The sequence below is a fragment of the Callorhinus ursinus genome, unplaced genomic scaffold (genome assembly GCF_003265705.2).
Source record: "Callorhinus ursinus isolate GAN/ISIS: 27379988/994484 unplaced genomic scaffold, GSC_fseal_2.0 scaffold27, whole genome shotgun sequence".
NCBI lineage: Eukaryota > Metazoa > Chordata > Mammalia > Carnivora > Otariidae > Callorhinus > Callorhinus ursinus.
In genome coordinates, this window is record NW_027397089.1 from 20,892,666 (window position 1) to 20,920,243 (window position 27,578).

General features: G+C 36.6%; 1 protein-coding gene across 2 annotated transcripts in view; it reads left to right on the plus strand.

Moving 5' to 3' along the window:
• The window catches only part of LRP6 (LDL receptor related protein 6), a 166,627-nt gene that overhangs the window by 60,341 nt on the left and 78,708 nt on the right, over positions 1 to 27,578 (plus strand). For both annotated transcript variants that reach the window (XM_025879866.2, XM_073877956.1), the window contains exon 3: positions 4,595 to 4,792. In XM_025879866.2, the coding sequence (XP_025735651.1) occupies positions 4,595 to 4,792 (198 nt within the window). The remainder of the gene's footprint in view (positions 1 to 4,594; positions 4,793 to 27,578) is intronic.

Sequence of the window (27,578 nt, forward strand, 5' to 3'; positions counted from 1 at the left end):
CTCTCTCGTTTATCTTTCTTCTCTCACACTGATCCATCTTTCAACTTTTGTCTTCATTAGTTCTCATTTGGAATATTTCAGAAGTTTTGTGCTTTAATTTTCTTTCTCTAATTCCTTCCCCCTCTAGCCAGTCCCTCAGTGTTATCACCAGTAATTAAAAGGATAATCTTAACCATTTTACTTTTCTGCTTACAGTCTGAAGTCCCTTCTCACCACCTGTAGGTTATACAGTTCAAGTTCTTTGTACAGCAGAATAGGTCCCTTCTGTGGGACTTCTTTTTTTGCCTGGTGTCCCCCACGGCAAATACACTATATGCTGCAGCTCTGCTGATCTTCTTGCTGGTTCTTGAACGTGTCATGACTTCTGATGTCTTTTGCATATGCTATGTCTTCTTCCTGGAATGCTGTTTCTCATTTTGGCAACTGCCTAAATAAAAGTATTGTTCTTCTGGTAAGCTTTTATTGACAACTCGTTTAACATTTACTAGCTTGATTGGGTATCACTTCCTTGTACTCTTATAGCACCCTGTTCATACATCTCATGCTACATTTATCACTCCTTACTTGGGATGCAGTTTTCATAGGGGCAATTGTTTTGCCTTGCTTATTTTTGTATTATGTCAAGGATGATGCTTAGCTCCTAATAGGTACTTAGTACATTTTAAAAAATTGAATAATATCTTGGCAATTTATAAAACACTTCTCTGTTTTTCTACTTCCTGTGCCTCATTCCCTTTCTATATTAAATTTGTAATGAGTTTTTAATTTAAATGTTAAATAACAGGGAAATTTTAGTATTTATAGATAACATTTATTTTGCATTTTAAATATTTGAACAAATGAAAATATCTGCAAAATTCACTTAAAAATTCTAAACTTTAATCAGATTCTCATCTTAACAAATGTCTGTTCCCCTCTTTGTATTTGAAGCCTTTATCCTTGAAGTAACATGACCTGATCTATTTTTTTACTGTTAAGTAATATGAGAGTTACCTATTAGCTTTGATAAGCAGCAGCATGTACATAATCTTAGTACTAAAATTCTTGTTGAGCTAAATAATTTTATTAACTTTTTATTTCACCATAAACTAGACACTGGATTCTTAATTTATAAGTTTAATGCTTAGGTTAATGACAATTGTGAGACCTATCTAAATTATATTATACAGAATAGACAACACCACTTACTGCTGTATCCATCTTGATAGTGTGCAAACTGCTGATGTTCAGTCCATATGAGTTCTTCATAATTGATATACGAAGTGTGATAAGTACTATAGCACAGTGAAACATGCTGTAGGAGCACCTAGGAGGGAGAAACACTGGGCAAGCTAGGAAAGGCTTCTACAGAAAAGAAGGTACTTTTGAATTAGCTTTTAAAAATTGTCTCTTGTTTCTTATTTGTGTTTAGGCAACTTTATTGAGATACAACTTATATGCAGAAATATGCATATTTTTATATTTATAGTTTGATGTTTTGATAAATGTATTTGTCTACCATTACTCCCCCCAAATTTTCCATCACCTCACTCCAGGAAGCTGTTCTAGTCCCTTTCACGTCAACCTCTGTTTCTACCCTAGTAACTAATGATCTGATTTCTATCACTATAGACTAGTTTTGCTGAATCTAGAACTTCATATAATAGAGTCATGAAGTCACTACTCTCTTGAGTCTGGCTTCTTTTGTTCAGGCTAATTTTAAAAATTCATCCTTGTTGAATGTAAGAATAGTTACTTTTTTTGTATTTCTAAGTAGTATTCCATTGTATAAATATACCAGAGTTTGTATATCATCCTATTAATGGATATTTGTGTTGTTTCTAATTTTTAGCTGTTATGAATAAAGTTTCTGTGAATTTGCATGTGTAGTTGTTGAGTGGATATGTTTTTATTTCTCTTGGATAGATACCTAAAAGTGAAATTGCTGATTCACAGAGTTAAATGTACATTTAACTTTATAAGAAACTGCCAAACTATTTTCCAAAGTGATTAAACTAGTGGTGTACGAGAGTTCCAGTTGCTCGTCACCAACACTTAGTATTGTTAGTCTTTTAAATGTCAGCCTTTCTTAGTGAGTGTGGAGTTGGTATATTACTAAGGTTTTATTTATTTATATTTTATTTTTTGTTACTATAGTTCCAATTTCCTTGATGATTAATGAAATTGAGCATCTTTTTATCTGCCAAATGGCTATTCATGTATCTTCTTTTGTGAAGTAGCCAGTGTAAAGTCTTTTATTTGTCAAAAAAATTAAAATTTACCTACATTACATTTATACTTTTTGGACCAGTATTGCTTGGGATAATAGCCCTCCCTGATTGTTTGCCATGGAGAGCACTCTTATTTTTTTTTTTAAAGATTTTATTTATTTATTTGACAGAGAGCGAGCATAAGTAGGCAGGGAGGCAGGCAGAGGGAGAGGGAGAAGCAGGCTCCCTGACATGGGGCTCGATCCCAGGACCCTGGGATCATGACCTGAGCCGAAAGCAGCAACTTAACCAACTGAGCCACCCAGGTGTTCTGAGAGCATTCTTACTTTTGACAACATTCCTGGGCATATAGATTTTTCCATTACTTCAAATAAAGTCAGCATCCTCTTGCAGGGCCATGTAGCTGCCAATCTTTAGGGTCTGCCACATCTGCTTGGGGTAGCGCTTTTGTGCCATAAACCTAGCAGCGTGGGTGGTGGTGTGAGTACCTTATGGCTGAATTATCACATTTCCTCCTGAGAGTTCATTTTCTTTAGTAAATGTTTTTCATTTTGTTGTTTATCCTTTGATCATGTTTCAGAGACTTTAATTATTTTTGACCATCTTTTCCTGTTTTTACTTTGGTTTAGAGGAGAGCCTCTGTGTATTCTTTTTAGTTTTCCTCTAGTCTTTTTCTACAGTGTAGCCAGTTTCTTCTTCCTCAGCTGCCCTACTCCCCCAAACAAAGCCAGTCATTTCACCTCCAATCTTAAAAGTCTTCAAGTGTCTTTATGTTGCTCTCAGAATAAAAACCCAAAATTTTAACATGGTCTAAAATTGTCTGCCTTGCTTTTTTATATAGTTTTATCTTGCATAAATCTAACCATTCCCCTGCTCCTCATTCTGGACAATATCCAGTCATTATCTTCTTTAGGGAACACTTTGCCTTCTCTTCCTTATAGATCAAGGCTCTGACCTGTGGCATAAGAATTGACTTTGGAATCGGGGGATGTAGGTTTGAATTTCCGCACTTATTAGCTCTGTTACTTTGAGCAATATACTGAGTTGTTTCATCTGAAATATGTACGGTGATGGACAAATAATATTTCATGACACTGCCTAAGTGAGATAGTATATGTAAAACCATTAGCACAATGCCTTGTGTCTAGGAAGTATGTTATTCCCTACCTGCTATTCTCTTCCAATAATTTCACTGAGTAAGCAGTTTATATGAAATATATATTTATACAAGTAGAATTATTTTAGTATTACCATTTCACCAACTTCTTGAGTAAAATTTCTACTTGAATTCCAATTGTGTGTGAACACATTTATTGAGTACATAATATCTAGTTCATAGCACCCTCATTACCTTTAAAAAATATGTCTTTAGGGCACCTGGTTGGCTCAGTTGGTTAAACATCCAACTCTTGATCTCAGCTCAGGTCTTGATCTCACAGTTGTGAGTTCGAGTCCTGCATTAGGATCCACACTGGGCATGGAACCTACTCCATGAAATATAACACACTAAGAGTTTTACCTTTAACAAGGAAAATTTTGTTTTTACCTTTGGTATGAGACTATTAATAATAGACTTCCATTTTTTTTTATTTTGAAAAAATTTTTAAACTTGTAGAATAGAAGCAAAAATGGTACTATGAAATCCTATATACCCTAACTGCAGTATAGTGATCATATTTAGGAAATTAACATCAGTACACAGCTGTTATATAATTTGACAGTCCCTCAGATTTTGCCAGGTTTCCCAATAATGTCTTCATAGCATTTCCCTCAACTGATCAGTCCAGAATCATGCACTCTATAGTTGCCATGTCTCTTTATTCCTCTCTAATCTAGATTGTTTCTCGGCCATCCTTTGACTTTTGTGACACTGATATTTTCAAAGACCAGTTGTTTTCTAGAATGTTCCTCAATTTGGTTTTCTCCCTTTCCTCATAATTTTGTTCAGGTTATACATTTTTTGGCAGGAATACTGTGTAAGAGAATCTGCATGAAAGATGGTTTGTCCTTGCCCCAGTGCACCACATACATGACACCAGTTTGGTCCCTCTCTCGATGATGTTAACTTAGATGATGTGCTTATACCATTTTCCCTTTTGTCCTTAATAAATAATCTGTGGGGAGATACATTAAGACAGTGTAAATACCCTTTTTCTCAGTAAACTTTGATCACATAGTTTTTTGCTTGCTTGATGATGCTTGCCTAAATCAGTTATTACCATGGTGGTGACAAAAAGGTAGATTATTAAAATTTTGATAATTTCTAAGGGTTTCAGTTTTAATGTTCCTGAGAGAGCTTTCTTTGTCTAATCGTGATAATTATAAAATACTTGGCTGTTAACCTGCTTTTATATCATGGGTTTATTTGTTTATATGGTTTTTAGGTTCATGTATTGGACAGACTGGGGAGAAGTACCAAAGATAGAACGTGCTGGAATGGATGGTTCAAGTCGCTTCATTATAATAAACACTGAAATTTACTGGCCAAATGGACTGACTTTGGATTATGAGGAACAGAAGCTTTATTGGGCAGATGCAAAACTCAATTTCATCCACAAATCAAATCTGGACGGAACAAATAGGTAAGCTGTCCTCATAAATTTAATTTTAAATTTTAAGTAAACATCATGGTGTTTTGATATCATAATCAAATTATAAAGCCTAACTTTATTAAGAAGAAATTAATGTATTTTTGGCTGTCAAAGAGGAAGAAGAGTAGACTTTTAGTTTGCTCTTAAAAGAAGGTAACTACATTTTCATCTGTCTTGGTAGGATTTAGAATTTACCGACTGTATTTTCTTTTTCTTTACTCTGAGCTAATTAGTTCTTTAGTGATTCTTAAACAGGGATTGTATTTCTCCTCTCTCCCAGAGTGTGGGAAGTTTTGGTTAACGAGGAGTGGGAGTACTGCTGACATTTTGGCTTTAGTTTATGGGGGGCCAGAGACGCTAAACATCCCGCAGTGTGCTGGACACCTACCTAGCACAACAGTCATCCTACTCAGAACTATCCATAGAGCCCCCAGGTGCTGCTCAGGGTAGCTCATTTGATACATCTCTAGACTAGGAGAGGGCCAGATAGTAAATATTTTAGGCTTTGTGGGTCATAAGATCTCTGTTGCAACTACTTAACCTCTGCTGTTGAGGTGTGAAAGCAGCTGCAGATAATACATAAGGGAACGGGCACAGCTGTGTTTTAGTAAAACTTTATTTACAAAACATATGATAAGTCAGTGGGCCATAGTTTGCTGACCCCAGGACTAGGAAAAAATCTGAATGCATGCTGCACACCAATATTCAAGGAAAACAAAGTTATAATACATAAACATGGATTTTCTAGTCAGATCATGTTCAGATTTTTAACGGCACTATTTTTTTATGTTCTTGTGTTTAATTATTTTGGTTTCTGGTGGTCTCATTCTTAAGGTCTCAGCAGAAACAGAGTCTTAGGTAGTTGAAGGAATTTTTTCCAAGTGTAAACATTTGTGAGTTATCTGAACTGTGAATCAGGAAGCATTTAGAAGTATTGAAAATCATTGAAGATTTAAAGCATTTATTAAAATAAAGATTTTGTAATTATGGAGTTGGAGTATTTTTTTGCCTTGTTTTAAAAAAGAATGAAAAGACAACAAGGTGGTTTAAAAATAAGTAGAAATAAGTCAAGAGAAGTAATAAATATATGTTGAATATAAAACATAATTGCTTTGAATTTCAAATTTGGCTTTAAGAGGGATGGTAGGAAGTAAATCTGGCCATATCATTTTTTTTTTTTTTTACTTCCTCGGAAGACTCATACAAAAACTAATGAAACTAGATAGCAAATCCAAAAACATACCATAAAACTAACCTCAGGCATCCAGAAATAAAAGCAGAGAAGAGCAGACCACTAACAGCTACAAGACCTCCCTAGTATTACTGTTTGTGCAAAAGTATGCAGAGAGAGTTGAGTAGGGTGTTTCATAGAACTTAAAAGCAGGAGACCTCCAAAATAGCCTCAACTATTTACTAGACAATGTGGTGGACTATATTAAGAGCAGCAGCTGAAATGAGGTGGGGGGGGCGGTTTGCCCAGTCCAGTATCGACCAAGTACAGTGTGTTCATTGTAAAGACAGGATAGAACAATTTGGCTCCAAATAATTCTTGAAATGAAGCTGCTAGAGATCTCTACCAGCACAGGGTTCTACACTGAATGGAAACAAAATTGAATACAATAGTAGCATCAAAATTGAGCAGAACAGGGAAAATTAGAGGGTCAAAAGAGGAAGAAAAGAGAAGGTTCAGATAACAGCTGGGAGTTCTCAGAAAGGAAACTACCATGTTGTTTAACATTACATGAAAACAACAGAAGAGTGAATTTTGTAAAGTTAGAAAAACTACCTTGAACACCACCTTCTTCTAAAAATTCAGGAAAACTAATTATCCATAAACATGAGACACACAGCAGTATCAAGGTAAAAATCCCATTTAGGGTTATTATAAAAAACATATTTATAACAGTATTTTAAGCTAATAACAACTTTGAATGCATCTTAAGCTTTATAGTTTTTACTCTGCCTCCCACATTTAACGTTTCTGATGTCACAGTTTACATCTTTTTACCTTGTTTCTCCATTAATACATTATAGTTGTTTTTACTATAATTTTTTAACCTTCATACTAGATTTGTAAGTGATTTACCCACCAGTATTACATAATTAGAGTATTCTGAATTTAACCATATATTTAGCTTTTTATGAATAAGATTTATACTTTCATGTTTTCTTGTTTAGTAATTAGCACTCTTTTGTTTCAGCTTGGGGAAGTCCCCTTAACAATTCTTGTGAGGCTGATCTAGTAGTGATTAACTCCTTCAGCTTTTCCTTGTCTCAAATTCTTTATTTCTCTTTCCATTCAGACAGCTTTGCTGGGTAGAGTATTCTTGGTTGGCAGTTGCCACCCTCCTACCTTGGCACTTTGAGTATATTTTGCCACCCCCCTCTGGCCTCCAAAGTTCCTGCTGAAAAATATACTGATGGTCTTACAGGGATTCAGTTGTGTGAAACAAGTTCTATTTCTCCTGTTGCTTTTAAGATACTCTTTTTGTCTTTAACTTTTGATACTTGAATTACAGTGTGTCTTGATAAGGGTTTTTTGGGGATTCATCTTATTTGAAAGTTTGTGGGTTATATCTGGATATCTATTTCTTTCCCCAGGTTAGGGCATTTTTGGGACATTTTCTTTCAGTAAACTTTCAGTCCCTTTTGCTTTATCCTCTCTTTCTGGGACCCTTGTCATGTGAGTGGTGGTCTACTTCATGGTCTCCTAAAAGTCCCTTAAGCTATCTTCATATTTATTCTTTTTGCTTTTTGCTTCTTTGGATGACTTCTATTGCCCAGTCTTTGAATTTGCTGATACTTTCTTCCACTTGATCTAGTCTGTTGAACCTCTTTATTGAATTTTTCAGTTTGGTTTGTGTTCTTTCCCTCTTTGATTTTTTTGGTGCTTTTCTATATTTTCTGTCTCTTTGTTGAAATTCTCACTTTGTTCATGCATTGTTCTGCTCACCTTGGTGAGCATCTTTATGACTGTTATTTTGAACTCTTTATCAAGTAAATCATGTATCTTTGTTTCATTAAAGTCTGTTTCTGAAGTTTTATCTTGCTCTTTTGTTTGGAACATGTTCTTTTGTTTCTTCATTTTTCTTGACTCTTTTTGTTGGTTTCTATGCATTAGATAAAAAAGCTCCTTTCCCAGTCTTGATGGAATGGTATTCTGTAGGAGATGAACCTTATTAACAGCCTGGCCTGAGTTCTTGGTTTTCTCTCAGATTTTTGTGATTGCCCAAACTGCTTTCTTTATTCTTAGTGGCTCCCAGTAATTGAGGTTGTGCCAAGATTTGTCAGGTGTTCCAAAGGGTAGGATCACAGCACCTAGATGTAGGTTGATTGGAAGCTGGATCCCCCACGCAGTAACTGGGAAAGTATATAGTTAGGGGCCTTCCAGGGAGAGACTCAGAGATGGACATTTTTGCCTGCTCCCTCTGCACTGGACCCAGGTATACAGCCACTGAAGAGGTTGCTATTTTACCATTTTTAAGAACTACTTCATTGCTACAGTCCTGTGCAAATTATGAATGCAAGCCCCATTGGCTTTCAGAGACAGGTGATCCAGGGCCCTTCCTTTGGGTAGCATTTGTAAAAGCTGGGGCATCAGATGTGTGTATAAGCTGATTGTGTGGAGATACTGGAGATTTGGATTAGGCTAGAGAGAAAAGGCGGAGGTGGTATCTGCAGACTTCCCTGGTCTCCTGGGAGGGTTGCTGTCAGCCCCTGGTTGTCTGCTAAATTAGAAGCCTGACCTCAGGCTACTTTCAGGGAAATAGATTTCCTACAGGGGAATATTGGGACACGGGTGTTTCTGATTGTTTCCTCCGCACTGAACCCTGCTGGTATCAATGTCTAATGTAAGCCTCCTGGTAATAACCAAAAGCAAAAAATCTGTATATATAGAAAAGATTAATAGGAATCTAAGCATACTACTACAGAAATTCAAATCACAGAGCAAGAGAAGAACAAAGGAACAAATAGAATACAAAACAGCCAGAAAACAATGAACTAAATGACAATATTAGGTCTATACCTATCAATAACTATATAGAAATGGACTAAATTCTTTTATTTATTTATTTGACAGAGAGAGACACAGTGAGAGAGGGAACGCAAGCAGGGGGAGTGGGAGAGGGAGAAGCAGGCTTCTTGCCGAGCAGGGAGCCTGATGTGGGGCTTGATCCCAGGACCCTGGGAATATGACCTGAGCCAAAGGCAGATGCTTAATGAGTGAGCCACCCAGGCGCCCCTGGACTAAATTCTTTAATGGAAACATGTTGAGTGGCTGAATGGGTAAAAATACAAGACCACTTTAAGAGAACACACACTCTGAAAGTGAGGGGATGAAAAGATATGTTACATGTGAATGGAAACCAAAAGGAAGTAGGGATAGCTATACTGCTATCACACAGAATAGACTTTAAGCCACAGACTGTAACGAGAAAAGAAGGTTTATTATATAATGATAATGGGGGTAGTCCAGTAAGAGGATATAACTTTGTAAATATTCATACACTCAACATCATAGTGCCTAAATGACGTAAAGCCAATATTAACAGATTTGAAGAGAGAAATAGAAAGCAATGCAACAATAGTAGGGGGCTTCAATATCCCACTTTAAACAGGTAGATCACCTAGGCAGAAAATCAATAAGGAAACATTGGCCTTATTACCTGATAGGCCAGGTGGACTTAAGGAACATTTAAAAACACTCCATCCAATAGTACCAGAATACACATTTTTCTCAAGTGTATATGAAACATTCTCCAATATAGGTCATATGTTAGTCCACAAACAAGTCTTAATAAATTTAAGAAGACTGAAATCATATCAGGCTTTTTTTCTGACCACAGTGGTATGAAAGTAGAAATCCGTTACAAGAAGAAAAGTGGAGAATTATCACCTCATACCTGTTAGAATGGCTGTTATGAAAAAGACAAGAATTAATTGTTGGCAGGCATGTGGAGGAAAGGGAACTCTTGTGCTCTCCATTGGTGGGAATGTAAACTGGCATAGCCACTGTGGAAAATAATATGGAGATTCCTCAAAAGGAAAAAAAAAAAACTACCATGTGATCTAGCAATTCCACTTCCGGGTATTTATCTGAAGAAAACAGAAACACTAACTTAAAAATATATATGCACCCCCATGTTCTTTGCAGCATTATTTATAATAGCCAAGATATGGAAACAGCCTGTGTCCTTTGATGGATGAATGGATGAAGAAAATCTTTGAATTCCAAAAAAGAATATTATTCAGAAATAAGAAAGAATGAAATCTTACCATCTGAAAGAACATGGATGGACCTTGAGGGCATTATGCTAAGTGAAAGAAGTTAGAGAAAGACAAATACTGAACTCACTTGTATGTAGAATCTAAAAAAAAACTGAAAAAACAAAACAAAAAACCCCACAAAACCACCAAGCTCATAGATACAGAAAACAGATTGGTGGTTGCCAGAGGCAGGGAGTGGGGCATGGTCAAAGGATGCATGAAAGGAGTCAAAAGAAAAAGGTCCAAACTTAAATTATAAAATAAATAAGTCAGGGGGATGTAATGTACAGCATGGCAACTGTAGTTAATAATACTATACTGCATACTTGAAAGTTATTAAGAGTAAATGTTAAATGTTCTCCTTATAAGAAAAATACTCTGTAACTATGTATGGTGATGGATGTTAACTAGACTTATTGTAGTGATCATTTAAAAATATATACAAATATCAAATGCTTATATTTTGCACCTGAAACAAACATAATATATATTATTCCTTAATTTTAAAAAAAGAAAATTGGAAAATTTACAAATATATGGTGATTAAACAAGATCTTCCTGAACAATCTGTGGTTCAAGGAAGAAATCAAAAGGGAAATAAAGAAATGTCTGAGACAAATGAAAATGGGAATTCAATATTCCAAAACATAGGATACAACAAAAACAGTTCTAAGAGGGAAGTTCCTAGCAATAAATGACTGCATTAAGAAACAAAATATCTCAAACAACCTAAATTTATACCTCAAAGAACTAGATAAGAAGAAACTAAGCTCAGAGTTGCCAGAAGGAAGGAAATACCAAAGAATCAGAGTGGAAATTCATGAAATAGGGACTATAAAGACAATAGAGAAGATCTGTCTGATCAAGAGGTCTTTTTGAAGAGTGGAACAAAATAGACAAACCTTTAGCTAGACTTAACAAGAAAAAAAGACTGAAGTAAAATCAGAAATGAAAGAGAAGACATTACAGCTGATACCACACAAATACAAAGGATCAGAAGAGGCTACTATGAACAAGTATACACCAACAAATTGAACAACCTAGAAGAAATGGATAAATTCATAGAAACATACAGCCTATCAAGACTTAATTATGAAGAGGGGCACCTGGGTGGCTCAGTCAGTTAAGTGTCTGTCTTTGGCTCAGGTCATGATCCCAGGGTCCTGGGATCGAGCCCCACATCGGGCTCCTTGCTCAGCAGGAAGCCTGCTTCTCCCTCTCCCACTCCCCCTGCTTGTGTTCCCTCTCTCGTTGTCTCTCTCTCTCTGTCAAATAAATAAATCTTAAAAAAAAAAAAAGACTTAATCATGAAGAAATAGAAAATCTGAATGGAGGGGTGCCTGGGTGGCTCAGTCGTTAAGCGCATCTGCCTTCGGCTCAGGTTATGATCCCAAGATCCTGGGATCGAGCCCTGCATTGGGCTCCCTGCTCCGCGGGAAGCCTGCTTCTCCCTCTCCCACTCCCCCTGCTTGTGTTCCTTCTCTTGCTATGTCTCTGTCAGATAATTAAATAAAATCTTAAAAAAAAAAAAAAATCTGAATGGACCAATTACTTGTAAGGAGATTGAATTAGTAATCAAAAACCTTCAACAAACAAAAGTCTAGGACCAGACTGTTTCACTGGTGAACTCTACCAAACACTTGAAGAAGAATTAATACCAATCCTTCTTAAAATCTTACACAAAATAGAAGAGGGGGGAACTCTTACTCATTTTATGAGACTATTATATTACCCTGATAGCAAAACCAGACAAGGAACCTATAAGAAAGAAAAATTACAACATGTATCATACGACCTCACTGATATGGGGAATTCTTAAGCTCAGGAAACAAACTGAGGGTTGCTGGAGTGGCTGGGTGATAGACATTGGGGAGGGTATGTGCTATGGTGAGTGCTGTGAATTGTGCAAGACTGTTGAATCACAGATCTGTACCTCTGAAACAAATAATACAATATATATTTTTAAAAAAAAAGATAGCAAGAGGGGAAGAATGAAGGGGGGGAATTGGAGGGGGAGACAAACCATGAGAGACAATGGACTCTGAGGAACAAACCGAGGGTTCTAGAGGGGAGGGAGATGGGAGGATGGGTTAGCCTGGTGATGGGTATTAAGGAGGGCACGTTCTGCGTGGAGTACTGGGTGTTATACACAAACAATGAATCATGGACCACTACATCAAAAACTAATGATGTATGGTGATTAACATAACAATAAAAATTAAAAAAAATTACAGGCCAGTCTTCTTAATGAATATAGATGCATAAATCCTTAACAAATACTAGCAAACCAAATTCAGTAGTACATTAAAAGGATCATACACCATGATCAAGTGGCATATATTCCATTGACAAAATTCAGTATTCATTCATGTTAAGTCTCAACAAAATGAGTATAGAGGTAACGTACCTTAACATAATAAAAACTATATATGACAAACCCACAGCTAATACTATACTCAAAAGTGAGAAGCTGAAAGCTTTTTTTTCTAAACTATATATGACAAACCCACAGCTAATACTGTACTCAAAAGTGAGGAGCTGAAAGCTTTCTTTTCAAACAAGATAAGGATGTTCACTCACTCTTGCTATTATTATTCAGCTTAGTACTGACGGTCTTAGCCAGCGCACTTAGGCAAGAAAAAGAAATAAACAGCATCCATAAATGAAAGGATTAAGTAAAACTGTATTTGCAGTTACATGTTATGTTATATGATGTTATATATAGATAATTGTAAAACCACCACAAAACTATTAGAATTAATAAATTCAGTAGAGGTATAGGATACAAAATCAATATACAAAAATTAATTGCATTTCTGTACACTAGTAACAGAGTATCAGAAAGAGAAACTAAGGGCGCCTGGGTGGCTGAGTTGTTTGGGCGACTGCCTTTGGCTCGGGTCATGATCCTGGAGTCCTGGGATCGAGTCCTGCATCGGGCTCCCTGCTTGGCAGTGAGTCTCCTTCTCCCTCAGACCCTCCCCCCTCTCATGCTCTCTCTCTCTCTCTCTCATTCTCTGTCTCAAATAAATAAAATCTTTAAAAAAAAAAGGGAGAGAAACTAAGAAAACAATTGTATTTACTATAGCATCAAAAAATATATGTATATAGCACACAGTAATAGATTTAACCAAGGAAGTGAAAGACTTGTACCTTGAATACTATAAGGCACTGATGAAAGAAATTTGAAGACACAAATAGATGGAAAGATAATCCGTGCTCATGGTTGGAAGAATTAATTTGTTAAAATCTCCATAGTACCCAAAGCCACCCACAGATTAAGTGCAATTCTTAACAAATTCCAGTCAAGTTTTTCACAGAAATAGAATGAACAATCCTAAAATTTGTATGGAACCACAGAAGCCCCCTAATAGCCAATGCAATTTTGAGCATGAAGAACACAGTTTAGAGGCATCATGCTTCCTAATTTCAAACTACATTACAAAGTTACAGTAATGAAAACAGTATGGTATTGGCATAAAAACAGACACATAGATCAATGGGACAGATTAGAGAGCCCAGAAATAAACCAGTACATATATGAACAATTAATTTATGACAGAGGAGCCAAGAATGTACAATAATGAAAGGATAGTCTCTTCCATAAATGATGTTGGCAAAATTGGGCAGATGCACAAAACAATAAAACTAGACCTGTATCTTATACCATACACAAAAATCAACTCAGAATGGGTTAAAGACTTAAATATAGAACGTGAAACCATAAAACTCCTAAAAGAAAACATAGGGTAAGCTCCTTGACATCATTATTGGTGTTGATTTTTTGGAATTGTCAACACAAGCAAGGCATTAAAAGCAAAAATAAACAAGTTGGACTACATCAAACTAAAAAGCTGCACAGTAAAGGAAACCATCAACAAAATGAAAAGGCAGCATTCAGAATGGGATAAAATATTTGTAAATTATATGTTTGAAAAAGTTGCTAATATCTAAAATATATAAAGAACTCATACAGCCTGATGGTAAAAAAATCTCATTAAAAAATGGACAGAGGAACTTAGTTTAATTTTTCCAAGGAGGATTTGCACATGGCTGTCAGCTACAGGAAAAGGTGCTCAACATCACTAGTTATCAGAGGAATGCAAATTAAAACCACAGTGAGTTGTCACCTCACATTTCTTGGAATTTTTGTCATCAAAAAAGTATTGGCAAGGATGTCGAGGAAAGGGAACCCTTTTGCACTGTTGATGGGATTGTATATAGGTGTAGCCAGCTTGGAAAATAGTATGGAGGCTCCTCAAAAAATTAAAAATATTACTATCATGTGATCCAGTAATTCCACTTTGGAGTATATATCCAAAGTAAATCAAAATAGGATCTTGAGGAGATATCTGCGCTCCCATGTTCATAGCAGCATTATTTATAATACCCAGTACATAGAAACATTTATGTCTGTCAATGGATGAATAGACAAAGATGTGTGGTATGTATATATTCAATGCAATGTATATATCATTCAGCCATGAGAAGGAAGGACATCCTGCTGTTTGTAATAACATGGGTGGACCTTGAGGACATTAGGTTTAGTGAAACGAGCCAGATAGACAAATACTACATGGTATCATATATATGTGGAATCTTTTTTTTCTTTTAAGTTAAACTCATAAAAACAAAGAGAAGAAAAGTGGTTGCCAGGGGTTGAGGGGTAGAGTAAATAGGAAGAGCTTTTGTAAAAGGGTATACACTTTAAGATATAAGATGAATAAGGTCTGAGGATTTAATATGTAACATTGTACTTATAGTTGATAACACTGTACCGTATAATTGAAATTTGCTAAGAGAATAGAACTTAAGTGTTTCCTCCTCCCTGATAAAAAGAAAAACGAAAAATGCGTGAGATGTGATGATTAACTAGATGGGATCCTTTTACAATTTATATGTGTGTTATATCATCGCTATGTACATTTTAAACATCTTTCAGTTTTATGTCAGTTATACCTCAATAAACCTGAAGAAAAAAATTATTATAAGGCAAAAGAATGAGGAACAGATTAATGTCCTTACACAGAAAACTCTCCAGAAGGATATGCCCACAGAACAGATCAAACCTCCATTTAAAAATGCACTGTCAGTAATTGAGACACCAATATCCCATGTCAAAAACCAAACAAATTAAAATCAGAAAGTTCAGAAATGAGGGATGCTTGGGTGGCTCAGTCAGTTGAGTGTCCGACTCTTGATCACGGCTCAGGTCTTGATCTCACAGTTGTGAGTTCAAGCCCCATATTCGAGCTTCTACGCTGCGCGTGGAGCCTACTTAAAAAACAAAAAAAAAAGTTCAGAAATGAGATGACAGAACTAAGAATTCTAAATAAAAGAAGAAAAATTATTTGAGTGAATAAACAGAAAAGATCTTTAGGAGTTGAAAAGGAAGAAAAATTTAAAGACCAAAAGGAAATGTAAAAAGGGTGGGAGAGGAAGTGACTAATATTGAAGATAGTCAAAGAAGAAACAACACAGATAAAAGACCCTCTTAGGAAGATAACCAAAGCAAGGGAATAGAATACATAAGAAAAACTATAATTCAGGAAAAGTTGCTTAAAACAAGATTTGAAAGTTCAGTTTGAAAGAAAACACTATGGGGGCACCTGGGTGGCTCAGTTGGTTAAGCACCTGACTATTGATTTCAGTTCAGGTCATAATCTCAGGGTTGTGGGATTGAGCCCTGTGGTGGGCTCCATGCTGAGTGGGATATCCACTTGAGATTCTCTTCCTTTCCCTCCACTCCTGTCCCTGCTTGTGTGTGCTATCTCTCTCTCTCTCAAATAAATAAGTAAATCTTAAATAAAAAAAAAACTATGTACCTGAGAATAATAGTCAAAACAAACAACACCAAGACATATTCTAGTAAAATTATTCTGTAGAGAAAAAAAGTACTCTTTCAGCCTCTAAAATAAATTACTTGAAAAGAAAATTGAATTAGCATCAGACTCCCACAGTTTCACTTCACGTCAGAATTAAATGGAGTAGTATTTTCAAGATACTTAAGAGTGAAAAAAATGTGAGGCAGGTTTTTTTAAAAAAATACATCACAACTGACTCCTAGTCTGCCACTCTTACCAACATGCAGGAAGTCAAGAAATACTATTTCCCTGAGTCATTCCTGAAAATGTGGTAGTGTCTGAGCTTTAGACCACCAAAATGATGAGTGAGATATCAAAAAAGGTTTGATGAAGAACATTAAATATATAATTACTTGTAGTATGAAAGTTAAAGGATTCAAATTGAGAGGCTATAGTATGTAACAATTACTTTTAGATAAGGTAAAGTACCACTATAAAAAACTGGAGGGAAAATAGAGGGTACTACATGCAAAAATTTTGTAAAACTCTTCATAGTAACTACATTGGTGTATTGATATTAATACTCATTCTGAGGTTTTTTTGGTGTGTTTTTTTTTTTTTGAGACTGTTTAATGTTGGATTAAGTGAGTAATCATTGGGTGTATTCTATTGCCCTTGCATATGCAGGATTTTCAGTGTGAAAGGAAATAAATGTAATACTCTAGAGGTTAACTGAGGAAAACTGATAATTCTGAGTTTTACTTGGAAGTACTGGCATGAGCTCATTAGGTATTTTATGTTACATGGATAAATACACACAAATACATTTATTTCCTAACTATGACCACTGAAGAGGAATAGGGGGAATAAAACCACCCATATTATAATCTTGGAAAACTGTTCCACCTTAAAAGAAATCATATCTTTCAGGTGAAATTGTTGATTCTGTGTCTATGGCAAGAAGTGTACAAGGTGAGCTAGAACATATGGCATACCAGATAGCAAAAAATCTGTTACAGACTCTAGGGTTATTTTAATAAGCCTGGAGAAATAACTTGAGAAGCCTCTCTCGGTTCAAGAACGGAAAGAAACTCATCAAGTATGTTTAAATCCTTGAGTTCATAATGATATTGTAGAAAGGAAGTGGTCAGTTTGAAAGGATGATAGGAAACCAATTCATCATTACCCCTAATGTTGGTAATAAAGGAAAAGAAGCAATTTATTTTCCCTTTCCTACGTGAATCTACCAGTAGCTAACAAAAGAGTAGGTATGGGAAAGCTGTACCCACTAATACGTGAAAAATAAATGATGTAATTAGAATATCAGCATTTTATAACTTCCAATGAACTATTGAATCTAGGCAGTGAACATCAATGGCTGCTAACATCACAACCAGAAAAAGAATAGACATTATTTGCCTGCTGTTGGAAGAAAAGTGCACCATCTTTCATTTTGCCAAAGGTATCAGTTCAACATGAGTCTGATTGAACTTGGAATTTGCAGGAGAAACAGAGGACAGAGAAACATATTCAACTGCTATATGAGTTTGCATCAGTGGATATGGACACAGAGGTCAAATATATCCCAGGTCCTTCAACAGATAAACTGTAAAGAATGATGATGGAACCTGTAGATTAAAAGAGACTGAAAAGAGGGTTGAGGAAGGATGAATGGGCTGAGCACAGGGTTTTTAGGGTAATGAAAATAATTCTGCATCATACTATAATGATGGATACATGTCATCCATTTGTACAAATCTGTAGAATGGACAACATCCAAGACTGAACCCTAATGTAAACTATGGACCTTGGGTGATTATGATGGGTCAGTGTGGTTTCATCAAGTGTAACAAAAGTACCATTCTGGTGGGGGATGTTGATGATGGAGAAGACTGTGCATGGGGGTAGGAGGTATGTGGAAAATTTTCTGGGGCGCCTGGGTGGCTCAGTCATTAAGCGTCTGCCTTCGGCTCAGGCCATGATCCCAGAGTCCTGGGATCGAGTCCCACATCGGGCTCCCTGCTCCGCGGGAAGCCTGCTTCTTTCTCTCCTACCCCCCCGCTTGTGTTCCTGCTCTTGCTGTCTCTCACTCTCTGTCAACTAAATAAAATATTTTTTTCTTTAAAAGAAAATTTTCTGTACATTCTCATCAGTTTTGCTGTGAGCCTAAAGTTACCCTAAAAAAAATAAAGTCTTGAGACTTAACAGACATAGGAAACAAAAAACAATAGGTCATCAAGACTAAACTTTTCTGTGGATGCACCCTCAGCTAATAAAACTAAAAAGTAAGGAAGTGATTACTGTAAAGTCAGAATAGTGGTTACTTTTGAGGAGAAAGAAGGGTCGAGAAGAGTTTTCTGAGGTGATTAGCAAATTTCTTTCCTGATTTGGGTGAAGGTTACAGGGTGTCTGGGTGAGGATTACACTAGGTTTTTCTGTATCAGCCTTATTTTATAAAAAAAAAAAAAAGTAAACAAGTTACCTTGAAGCTTCTTAGCGGATAAAGGAAAATGAATTACCAGCACACATTGGAAAGGTGGAAACTTAGGAGTTCTTTGCAAGAATATGTTTTCATCAGATTAAATTTGAGGAAAAAAATTTTCACATGTAGTCACTAAGGGATGTAATGTATTTTAAAAATGCAGTTTTGTGTGTATGTTAATTTTATATTACTTTCCTATGGTGGTCTCTGTTTAAAATTGGGGCATAATACGGTAGAGGTAATTCTACAAATGATTAAGCTAATGTTATTTGAGATAGAAATCTTTTGGAAGTTAAGATAAGGGTAGACCTTAGAGTACCCAGGGAAAGAATAAACTCTATATCCCTTAAATAGCCTTCCTTCAGTCATCAGTGTTTTGATTTTTGCTTTTGATAAGAGCATGTAGCAGACCACAGTACCTAGTACTTATTAGGTGTTTAGTAAATGTGGATCAGATGATATTATTTATTATAGAAGAATAATTGTGTGCTGTTCTTTATGAAAATGGTGCTTTCGGTTAGTCATCAGCAACGCTGATCATCTTTTTAGCTGCTCTTCCAGTGATAATGGATTTGTTCTTAAACTTCCACACTCTCGGAGTTCCTTTTGAGAGAACGCCAATTCGTTTGTCAGAAAGCCATACAAATACTTGAAGGATGCAGTTTGGTCTTGGAAGGAGTAAGCCAATTGATCATCAGTTGAGAACAATATCCTTAACCTTAGATCTGTTACATTCTGCAAAGAAATCTCACACAGAAGTAAAAAAAGTGTCTTAACCCATTCAGTTCTGGGAAAAGCTACATAATTGTTGATTCCAAATCTGAAAAACCCACATGAGCTGTATGATTTCCATGATGAACTGCAAAGATTCATTACTGCCCCTCTTCCTTTAAAGAAAATAAACAACAGGAATTTTTAGTGTATACTTAGTTATTTATATTTGTATATCTTCTTTCAAACAGTCTTCATATAAGCTGTGGAATGTAGTTGCTTTTGGACACAGATAACTCAAGGCTCTCATATGCATTTCCTAACCTACATTAATACTCCTAAACACTGTCTTTGCAGAAGGTACATTACCTGTGAGACTGATATGTGCTTTGTGAGATATAAAATTCATAGTTCATTCATCTCCAGTTGCAACAGTGGGAAGACTGCAGTAGGAAAGACTGCAATATTTAGTTTTTAAAAAAAAAGTTATCAACAGGCGCTTGGATGGCTCATTCAGTTAAGTGTCCAACTCTTGATCTCAGCTCAGGTCTTGATCTCAGGGTCGTGCTGGGCATGGAGCCTGCTTAAAAAAACAATTATCAATATATAGTTGACCCTTGAACAACATGGGTTTGAACTGCACAGGTCTACTTACATGTAGATTTTTAAAAATAAATACAGTACAATAAATGTATTTTGTCTTCCTTATGATTTTCTGAGTAACATTTTCTTTTCTCTAGCTTACTTTATTATAAGAATATAATATATAATATATATACAAAACATTTGATAAATTGGCTCTTTATGTTATCAGTAATGCTTCTGATCAACAGTAGGCTATTGGTGTTAAGCTTTTGGGGAGTCAAAAGTTATGTGTGGATTTTCCATTGCATTGGGGGTCAGTGCCCTAAACCCTGCATTGTCAAAGGGCAACTTTTTTTTTTTTTTTTTTTTTTTTTAGATTTTATTTATTTATTTGAGAGAGAGAGAGAATGAGAGATAGGAAGCACGAGAGGGAAGAGGGTCAGAGGGAGAAGCAGGCTCCCTGCCGAGCAGGAAAGCCCGATGTGGGACTCCATCCCAGGACTCCAGGATCATGGCCTGAGCCGAAGGCAGTCGCTTAACCAACTGAGCCACCCAGGTGCCCCAAGGGTCAACTGTATTGTTAAGGTGGCATTTCTCCCTAAACTGATCTGTAGATTCAGTACAGTCTCAACAAAAATTTCAAAGGAGTTTTTGAATGTGTGTATGTGCACATGCTTGTGCACACATGTGTGCATACTTTTTTTTTAATGACAAGTTGGATCTAAAATTTGTATGGGAATGTCTAGAACCTATTAAAATAGTTCAGTTGATTTTATTAAGGTAAAAAAAATGTATGCCATCTTTCAACTTGATTTCAAGATTTACTGTAAAGATAGAATAATTAAAACAATGAGGTATTAAATCTAAGGATAGAGACCAATGGAACAGAATAGAGTTCAGAAACAGGTGCATATATAGTAAACCGATTTTAAAGTAGATATCAAGGGTGTAAATATGGTATTTTAACCTGCCTTGACAGATACTGAAGAAAAATAATAAACTTTAACATCTTGAGGGAATAATTAAGGCCTTTTTGGAAAACAGTTCCTAATAACTAGAGTCAGGTTTTTAAGTTAAGGTTATTAAAGAACACTTTGTTTTGTCAGTGTTATTAAGCAGCAGTAGGAAATGTGGGGGAATGGTTGGAGGCAAGTTTAGGAGGATGGATAGGAGCCAGATCATGTGGGTTTAGTATTCTAAGATAAGGCATTTGGAATTTTATCCTGAAAAATAGTAGGAGTCATTGGAGATTTTCAGGTAGCAAACTGACCTGGCTGGATTCATCTTTTAGAAATCCCAGTTTGATAGTTGTATAGAAAATGGTTTGAAGATTATTTGTAATTAGTTCACTTCCTTAAATCTTCCAGTAAATCATCATTATTCTCAGGTGAAGTACAAACTCTTCATTGTGACTTAAATGATCTAATTCCTTTATCTCATTTTAGAAAAACGTCCTCACCATTTCCTTCCTTGCACACTAAGACCCAATCCTGATAAACTACCTGTAGCTCCCTGAAGATAGATCTGTGGTGACTCCTTTTTCTGCTTTGAATGGCTGGTTAGATGGAAGTGCCATTCCTTTGAGATGGATTCAGAAAAGTAGAATAGGTTCTTTTTTCTTTCTTCTTTAAATGTTGGAAGAGAGTGAGGTTGAGTTCAGCTTTAGACATGTTTGCAGTTGAGTTGCTTAGAGAAAACTATGGTTATGAAGTCTGGAGAGCTTTGGATCTGTGCGCCTGCAGCTCAGTAGAGCAGTCTCACAGGGCGATACAGATTTATAGTCATTATCAAGTTAATGGCTATTAAAACCATGAACTACAAACATAGGGGAATTTTGTATCAGTACCAGAGACTTAGGCAAAGGTAGCAAAATACCAGAAACCTTGAAGAATTTCTGCAGGGTTCAAGATTGAAGGATGTCCCAGTCTGACTGAGCTGTTGTGTGATTAACCATCCCTTTTTGCCTGGGTTTCAGGAAACCCCTCAGACCTAGGCAGACTGACATGGTTCATTACCTACTGAACTTGTGAAGAATCTACTTCCCAAAGAAGCAAGTGGAAGAGACTTGCCCAAATAAACAGTAAAACCACAGCTGTCCAGAGATGATGTCTAGAGGTGAGGGTGATGATGAGGAGGAGGTGGGCTAGGGTGAAAGTAGGCCTCATCTGGATTCTGTTAGCACTTCTGGGAGCCATACCAGGTACTGAAGGACACATTATGTTATGGCAACCATACTTGACGTGATTGAGCATGTTAGGCAAAGATCAGAGGTGTAGTTAAAGCTGGCTGTGAATTAGCACAATGGTGTTGGAGAATAAGCAGACTCAACATATATTAAAAGACTTTCTGGTGCTACCAGAAACATGCAAATAAAATACATGAATATGCTATTATTGCTAGCCTCAAATCCTCAAATCCTTTTGTGTTGTAATATTTCATTGATCACCACCCTAATATTTTTATTTTCTTTCTTTTGCTAGCTTTGCATTTAGTTTGCTCTCTTTTTCCCCTAGTTTCTTAAGCTTGAAGCTTAGTTTATTGATTTGAGATTATCTTCTTTTCTAATACAGACACTTAAGGGGTTAATTTATAGAATTTACCCTAAGCATTGCTTTGGTGGTATGCCATACATTTTTTTTAAAAATTTTATTTATTTATTTGACACAGAGCTAGAGAGCATTAAGTGGGCAGAGCGGCAGGCAGAGGGAGAAGCAGACTCCCCGCTGAGCAGGGAACCCGATGCGGGGCTCGATCCCAGGACTCTGGGATCACGACCTGAGCTGAAGGCAGATGTTTAACTGACTGAGCCACCCAGGCGTCCCTCCCATACATTTTTTAATAATTTTTTTATTTGCTGTGTTTTCATTTCCTTTTATCTGAAAATATTTAAAAGAATTTCTTGTGATTTCTTGGACCCATTGCTTATTGAGAAGACATTAAGGAAGAATTTAGAAAATTCTCATTTGTAAATTTCTCAAATTCTGTTGTTGATTTATTAATGAATTCTGTAGTTCTCAGAAAATACACTTTATATGATTCAGTCTTTTTTTTTTTTAAGATTTTATTTATTTATATGAGAGAAAGAGAGAGCGCACGTATGAGCACCCTAGGATCATGACCTGAGCCAAAGACAGATGCCCCTGATTCAGTCTTTTTTCAAATTAAATGAGATTTATTCTGTGACTTAGTATGTGGTCAGTCCTGGAGTAGGTTCCATGCATACTTGGAAGAATGTATGTTCTCCTATTATTGGATGAGAATTTTCTTTAGAGGCTAAATTCGTTGATGATGTTCAGATTTCCATACCCTTGATTTTCTGTCCAGTTGTTAAAAAAATTTTTAAGTAATCTTTGTACCCAATGTGGGGCTCAAACTTACAACCCCGAGATCAAGAGTTGCATGCTCTAGGGGCACCTGGGTGGTTCAATCATTTAGGTGTCTGCCTTCTGCTCAGGTTGTGATCCCAGGGTCTGGGATCCAGCCCTGCGTTGGTCTCCCTGCTCAGCGGGGTGTCTGCCTCTCCTTCTCTCTCTGCCCCTCCCCCCACTCATGCACACTCTCTGTCAAGTAAATAAGTAAAATATTTTTTTAAAAAGTTGCATGCTCTATCAACTAAGCTAGCCAGGCATCTCATTTCTGTCTAGTTCTATCCTGTGAAAGTAGGATGTTGAGTGAGACCTTGGACTGTTAATGTTGAACTGTTTATTGCTCTCTTCACTTCTGTCAGGTTTTTCTTCATTTGAGGCTTTGTTTTTTGTGTGTATATGTTTATAGTTGTATCTTCCTGATAATTTGAATCTTTGTTATTATAAAATGTGCTTCTTTACCCTTGTATATTTTTTGTCTTAAAGTATATTTTGTCTGATAGAGTCACTCCATCTCTCTTAATGGTTACTGTTTACTATGACCTTTTACTCTCAAGTTTGTATCTGTGAATATAAAATGTGTCTCTTGTAGACAGCATATAGTTGAACCTTGTTTTGTTTTACCCAGTCTAACAATCTTTGTCTGTATATGTAGAGGTATTTTTTTGAAAAGGAAAAACTGTATATATTTAAGGTGCTCAAACTTTTGCCTTTTTTTTTTTTTAGAGATTTTATTTATTTATTTGACAGAGAGAGAGGGCGCACAAGCAGGGGGAGTCGCAGGCAGAGGGAGAGGGAGAAGCAGGCTCCCTGCTGAGCAGAGAGCCCAGCTCAGCCTCCATCCCAGGACCCTGGGATCATGATCTGAGCTGAAGGCAGAGGCTTACCCGACTGAGCCACCCAGGCATCCCCCAACCTTTTGCCTTTTGATTGAAGTGTTTATTCACATTCAGTGTTATTAATGATACGGTTGGGTTTACATCTGACATTTTGATGTTTGTTTTTTCATATCTTTTTTTGTTCTTTTCTGCCTTCTTTTGTATTAAGTAGATATTTTCTTTTTGTTTTCGTTTTTTTTTTTTTAAGATTTTATTTATTTGACAGAGAGAGACACAGTGAGAAAGGGAACACAAGCAGGGGGAGCAGGAGAGGGAGAAACAGGCTTCCTGCTGAGCAGGGAGCCGGATGTGGGGCTCAATCCCAGGACTCTGGGATCATGACCTGAGCTGAAGGCAGACGCTTAATGACTGAGCCACCCAGGCGACCGTTGTTTTCTTTTCTTTTTTTTTTTTAAGATTTTATTTATCTATTTGACAGAGAGAGACACACAGAGAGAGAGGGAACTCAAGCAGAGGGAGTGGGAGAGGGAGAGGGAGAAGCAGGCTCCCCTCCTCCCTGGCAGCAGGAAGCCCAACGCGGGGCTGATCCCAGATCATGACCTAGGCTGAAGGCAGATGCTCAACAACTGAGCCACCCAGGCGCCCCAAGTAGATATTTTCTAGTAGATAATTCCTTTGTTGATTTGTTGTTGTTTTTTTTTTTTTTTTAAGAGTGGGAGAGAGAGTGTGATGGGGCAGGGGGAGAAGAAGAGAGAATCTTAAACAGGCCCCACGCCTAGCACATAACCCATCTTGGGGGTTTGATATCACAACCCTGAGATCATGACCTGAGCCGAAATTAAGACTTGGACACTTAACTAACTGAGCCACCCACATGCCCCAATTTTTGAACTATATTTTTGAGAATAAAACAGTTATAGTGTTTATTCTAAGGGCTGCAATATGTTTTTTGTTAAAATCGACTTTATGATAATACTGAGTTAATTCCTTTATAGAAATTTTACTCTAGTGTGTCTCCATTCCCTCTCCCTTCCTTTTTGCTGTTGTCATTTATTTATTTTTTACAAAAGATTTTATTTATTTATTTGACAGAGAGAGAGACCATGAGAGAGGAACACAAGCTGGGGGAGGGGTAGAGGGAGAAGCAGGCTTCCCGCCAAGCAGGGAGCTGATGTGGGGCTCTGTCCCAGGACCCTGGGATCATGACCTGAGCCAAAGGCAGATAGATGCTCAGCTGACTGAGCCACCCAGGTGCCTAGAGTCTTTTTTTTTTTTTTGCCTGGAGTCTTTTTGTATTAACCTACATATTTGCTGTTTCTGGTACTCCTTAATTCTTCCTGAGGATTTAAGTTACCATTTGGTCATTTCCTTGCTCCAGGATAATTCTGTTCTCTCCCCTGTCCTTTGTATTTCATATCTTTTTATTTTTAAAAAATTTCTTGTCCTGGCAGCTTGCTTTCTGACATTTCCTGACTCTGATTCCTTTTCCCACTTTTTTTTGTACCTTATTTTTCCATTATCTGCCTTGTACCTATCATTCTCATTTTTCATTCTGCTCCCAGTAATTTATCCTCAGTATGGGGCTTTGTCTGGAAGGGAGCCCCGGAATGTCAGCTTTGAGAGTTCACAGTGGGTTAAAGTGTACTAGCCCTTTCAGCGCCAACCATGAATTCATTGTATTCACTGGTTCTTGGAGTGGCCAGAACCCCTCCTAGTCAGCTGATGTTCTCATATTTGCCCTACATTTCATTGTTACCTATCTTGTGTGCTCTCCTGTTCTTAGGTCTCCTGAAGGTCCTGTTTCTTCTTTCTGATTCCTCCTGCAGAAGTACTGATGCCAGTCAGGTCTTATGGCTGTTAGTAGTTTTCCATACCTTTTTGGATTTTGGATTTTGTGGTAATATTCTTTTACTTAGCTCTGTTGTGAATGTTGTCCATGGGTTTTTGGTTTTGCTGCCTAGTTGTGCTTTCATGTGGAGGGCTTGTGGAGATTTTCCAAACCAGTGCTGCTACCACTGGTAGCAGTGGTATATATATTAGGTGTTATAACAGCTTCACCATATAACAATGTATTAGGTATTATAACAGCTTCACTACGATGAGGGATACTCCCTTCCAAGGTTAGGTTCACATGTCAGAATTCATGACAGTAGTGCTTTGGTATGACCAAACAAAGATTTATTGCCCACACAGGTGGGGGAATTCTGAAACAGGGGCAGAGGACAGCTTTCTGGGAAGAGGTCCAGAAACAGAAAGTAAATACAAGTGCACAGGTGTTCTATAAAGGGTAAGTCCAGTTGGTGCAGAATTTGAAAGAGGCACCCATGAAGCATGGAATACGAAAGAGGTAGCAAGTGGCTCATGTACTTGGGGGTACTGGTGGGATTGAGCCCTATCAGTACACTGCTGAAAATGACAGACACAGGGAAGGGATGATACTCAGAGGTTGTCAGCACTAAATCAAAGTATCAACAGCGGTCTCAGTTTTTTTCCTTTGGTCTTCATAGTAGAGATCCATTTTTTAACTCCTGTTGTTGTGACATACTAATGAAGAACTGGGCTTTGATCTTGCCTGCCATGTTTGTTTTTGGTACCCATGAGCAACTCCTCCTTGAAGAAACTTATGTTTTCAGGGAGAGACCAAGAGGTGGGCCTACTTAGTAATCCCAACCAGAGAGATGAAAGGTGAAGACTATGTACAGTTATCTCCATTTTCCGAAACAAGTCACCATTGCTTGGATGAATCAATAAATACCAAAGAATATGTTAAGAATGAGTGATAGCCTTCTTAATTCTGCTTTTTGTTCAGCTCTGTTAATTACATATATCATTTAGATATTTAATTTTATCAAGCATTTACTGAGTGTCTAATCATTCCATTTAATTTGTGTACACAGTATTGTGTGAGATCATGGGAATATAAATAAGTCAGAGTCTAGTATTTACTTGATTCTAATATATTAATTTTAAGAACTTTTTATTGATTTACAAACTAATACAGGAAATGTACACCTCAGTTGTAAAATGTTACCCCATCTCAGGAATATTAAAATATTGAAAATATATATCCTAAAATTGAGGGATTATTTGTGAAATGTTTATTAAGTACCAAGCATAATGCTAAATCCATTTGCATATATTATCATTTAATGTTTACAGTAACTCAATGGGGATAGATTATTATCTTTCATTTATAGATAAAGAAAATAAAGTTTGCAGAAATGATGTAAGTAGTAAGTGTCAGAGGGACATTGAACTCAGGTCTGTCTGATTTCTTACCAACATATAAATGTTTTTAGTCAGTATATAAAGTGAGTGTATCTTTTAGGGAAGGATTTTGTTGTTCCTGTTTATTTTCCTGTGTTAACTTCTCTCTCTGCCTCTCTCTCTCTTTCTCTCTGTCTCTCATGAATAAATAAAATCTTAAAAAAAAAAAGAGTGAATTTTAACTTTTTATTTAATAATATACAAAGGACTTAGAAGGCTGTTTTTTCTTCCCGAAGTTTTTCAAAGATTTGATTATGGAATTTGTAGTTCTTTAGGGTGGTTAATGAAATGCTAAGTCATTTATTACTATTCTTCCTTTTTCAGTTGTGTTACTTCTTTCTTGGCAGCTTCTCAGAACTCTCTTACCTTTACTGAATTTTGGTAGATTTTAGTGTGAAATATGTAGACCTATTTAAATTTGGATTTAAACTATGATTTCATTCCTGTAAATAACAT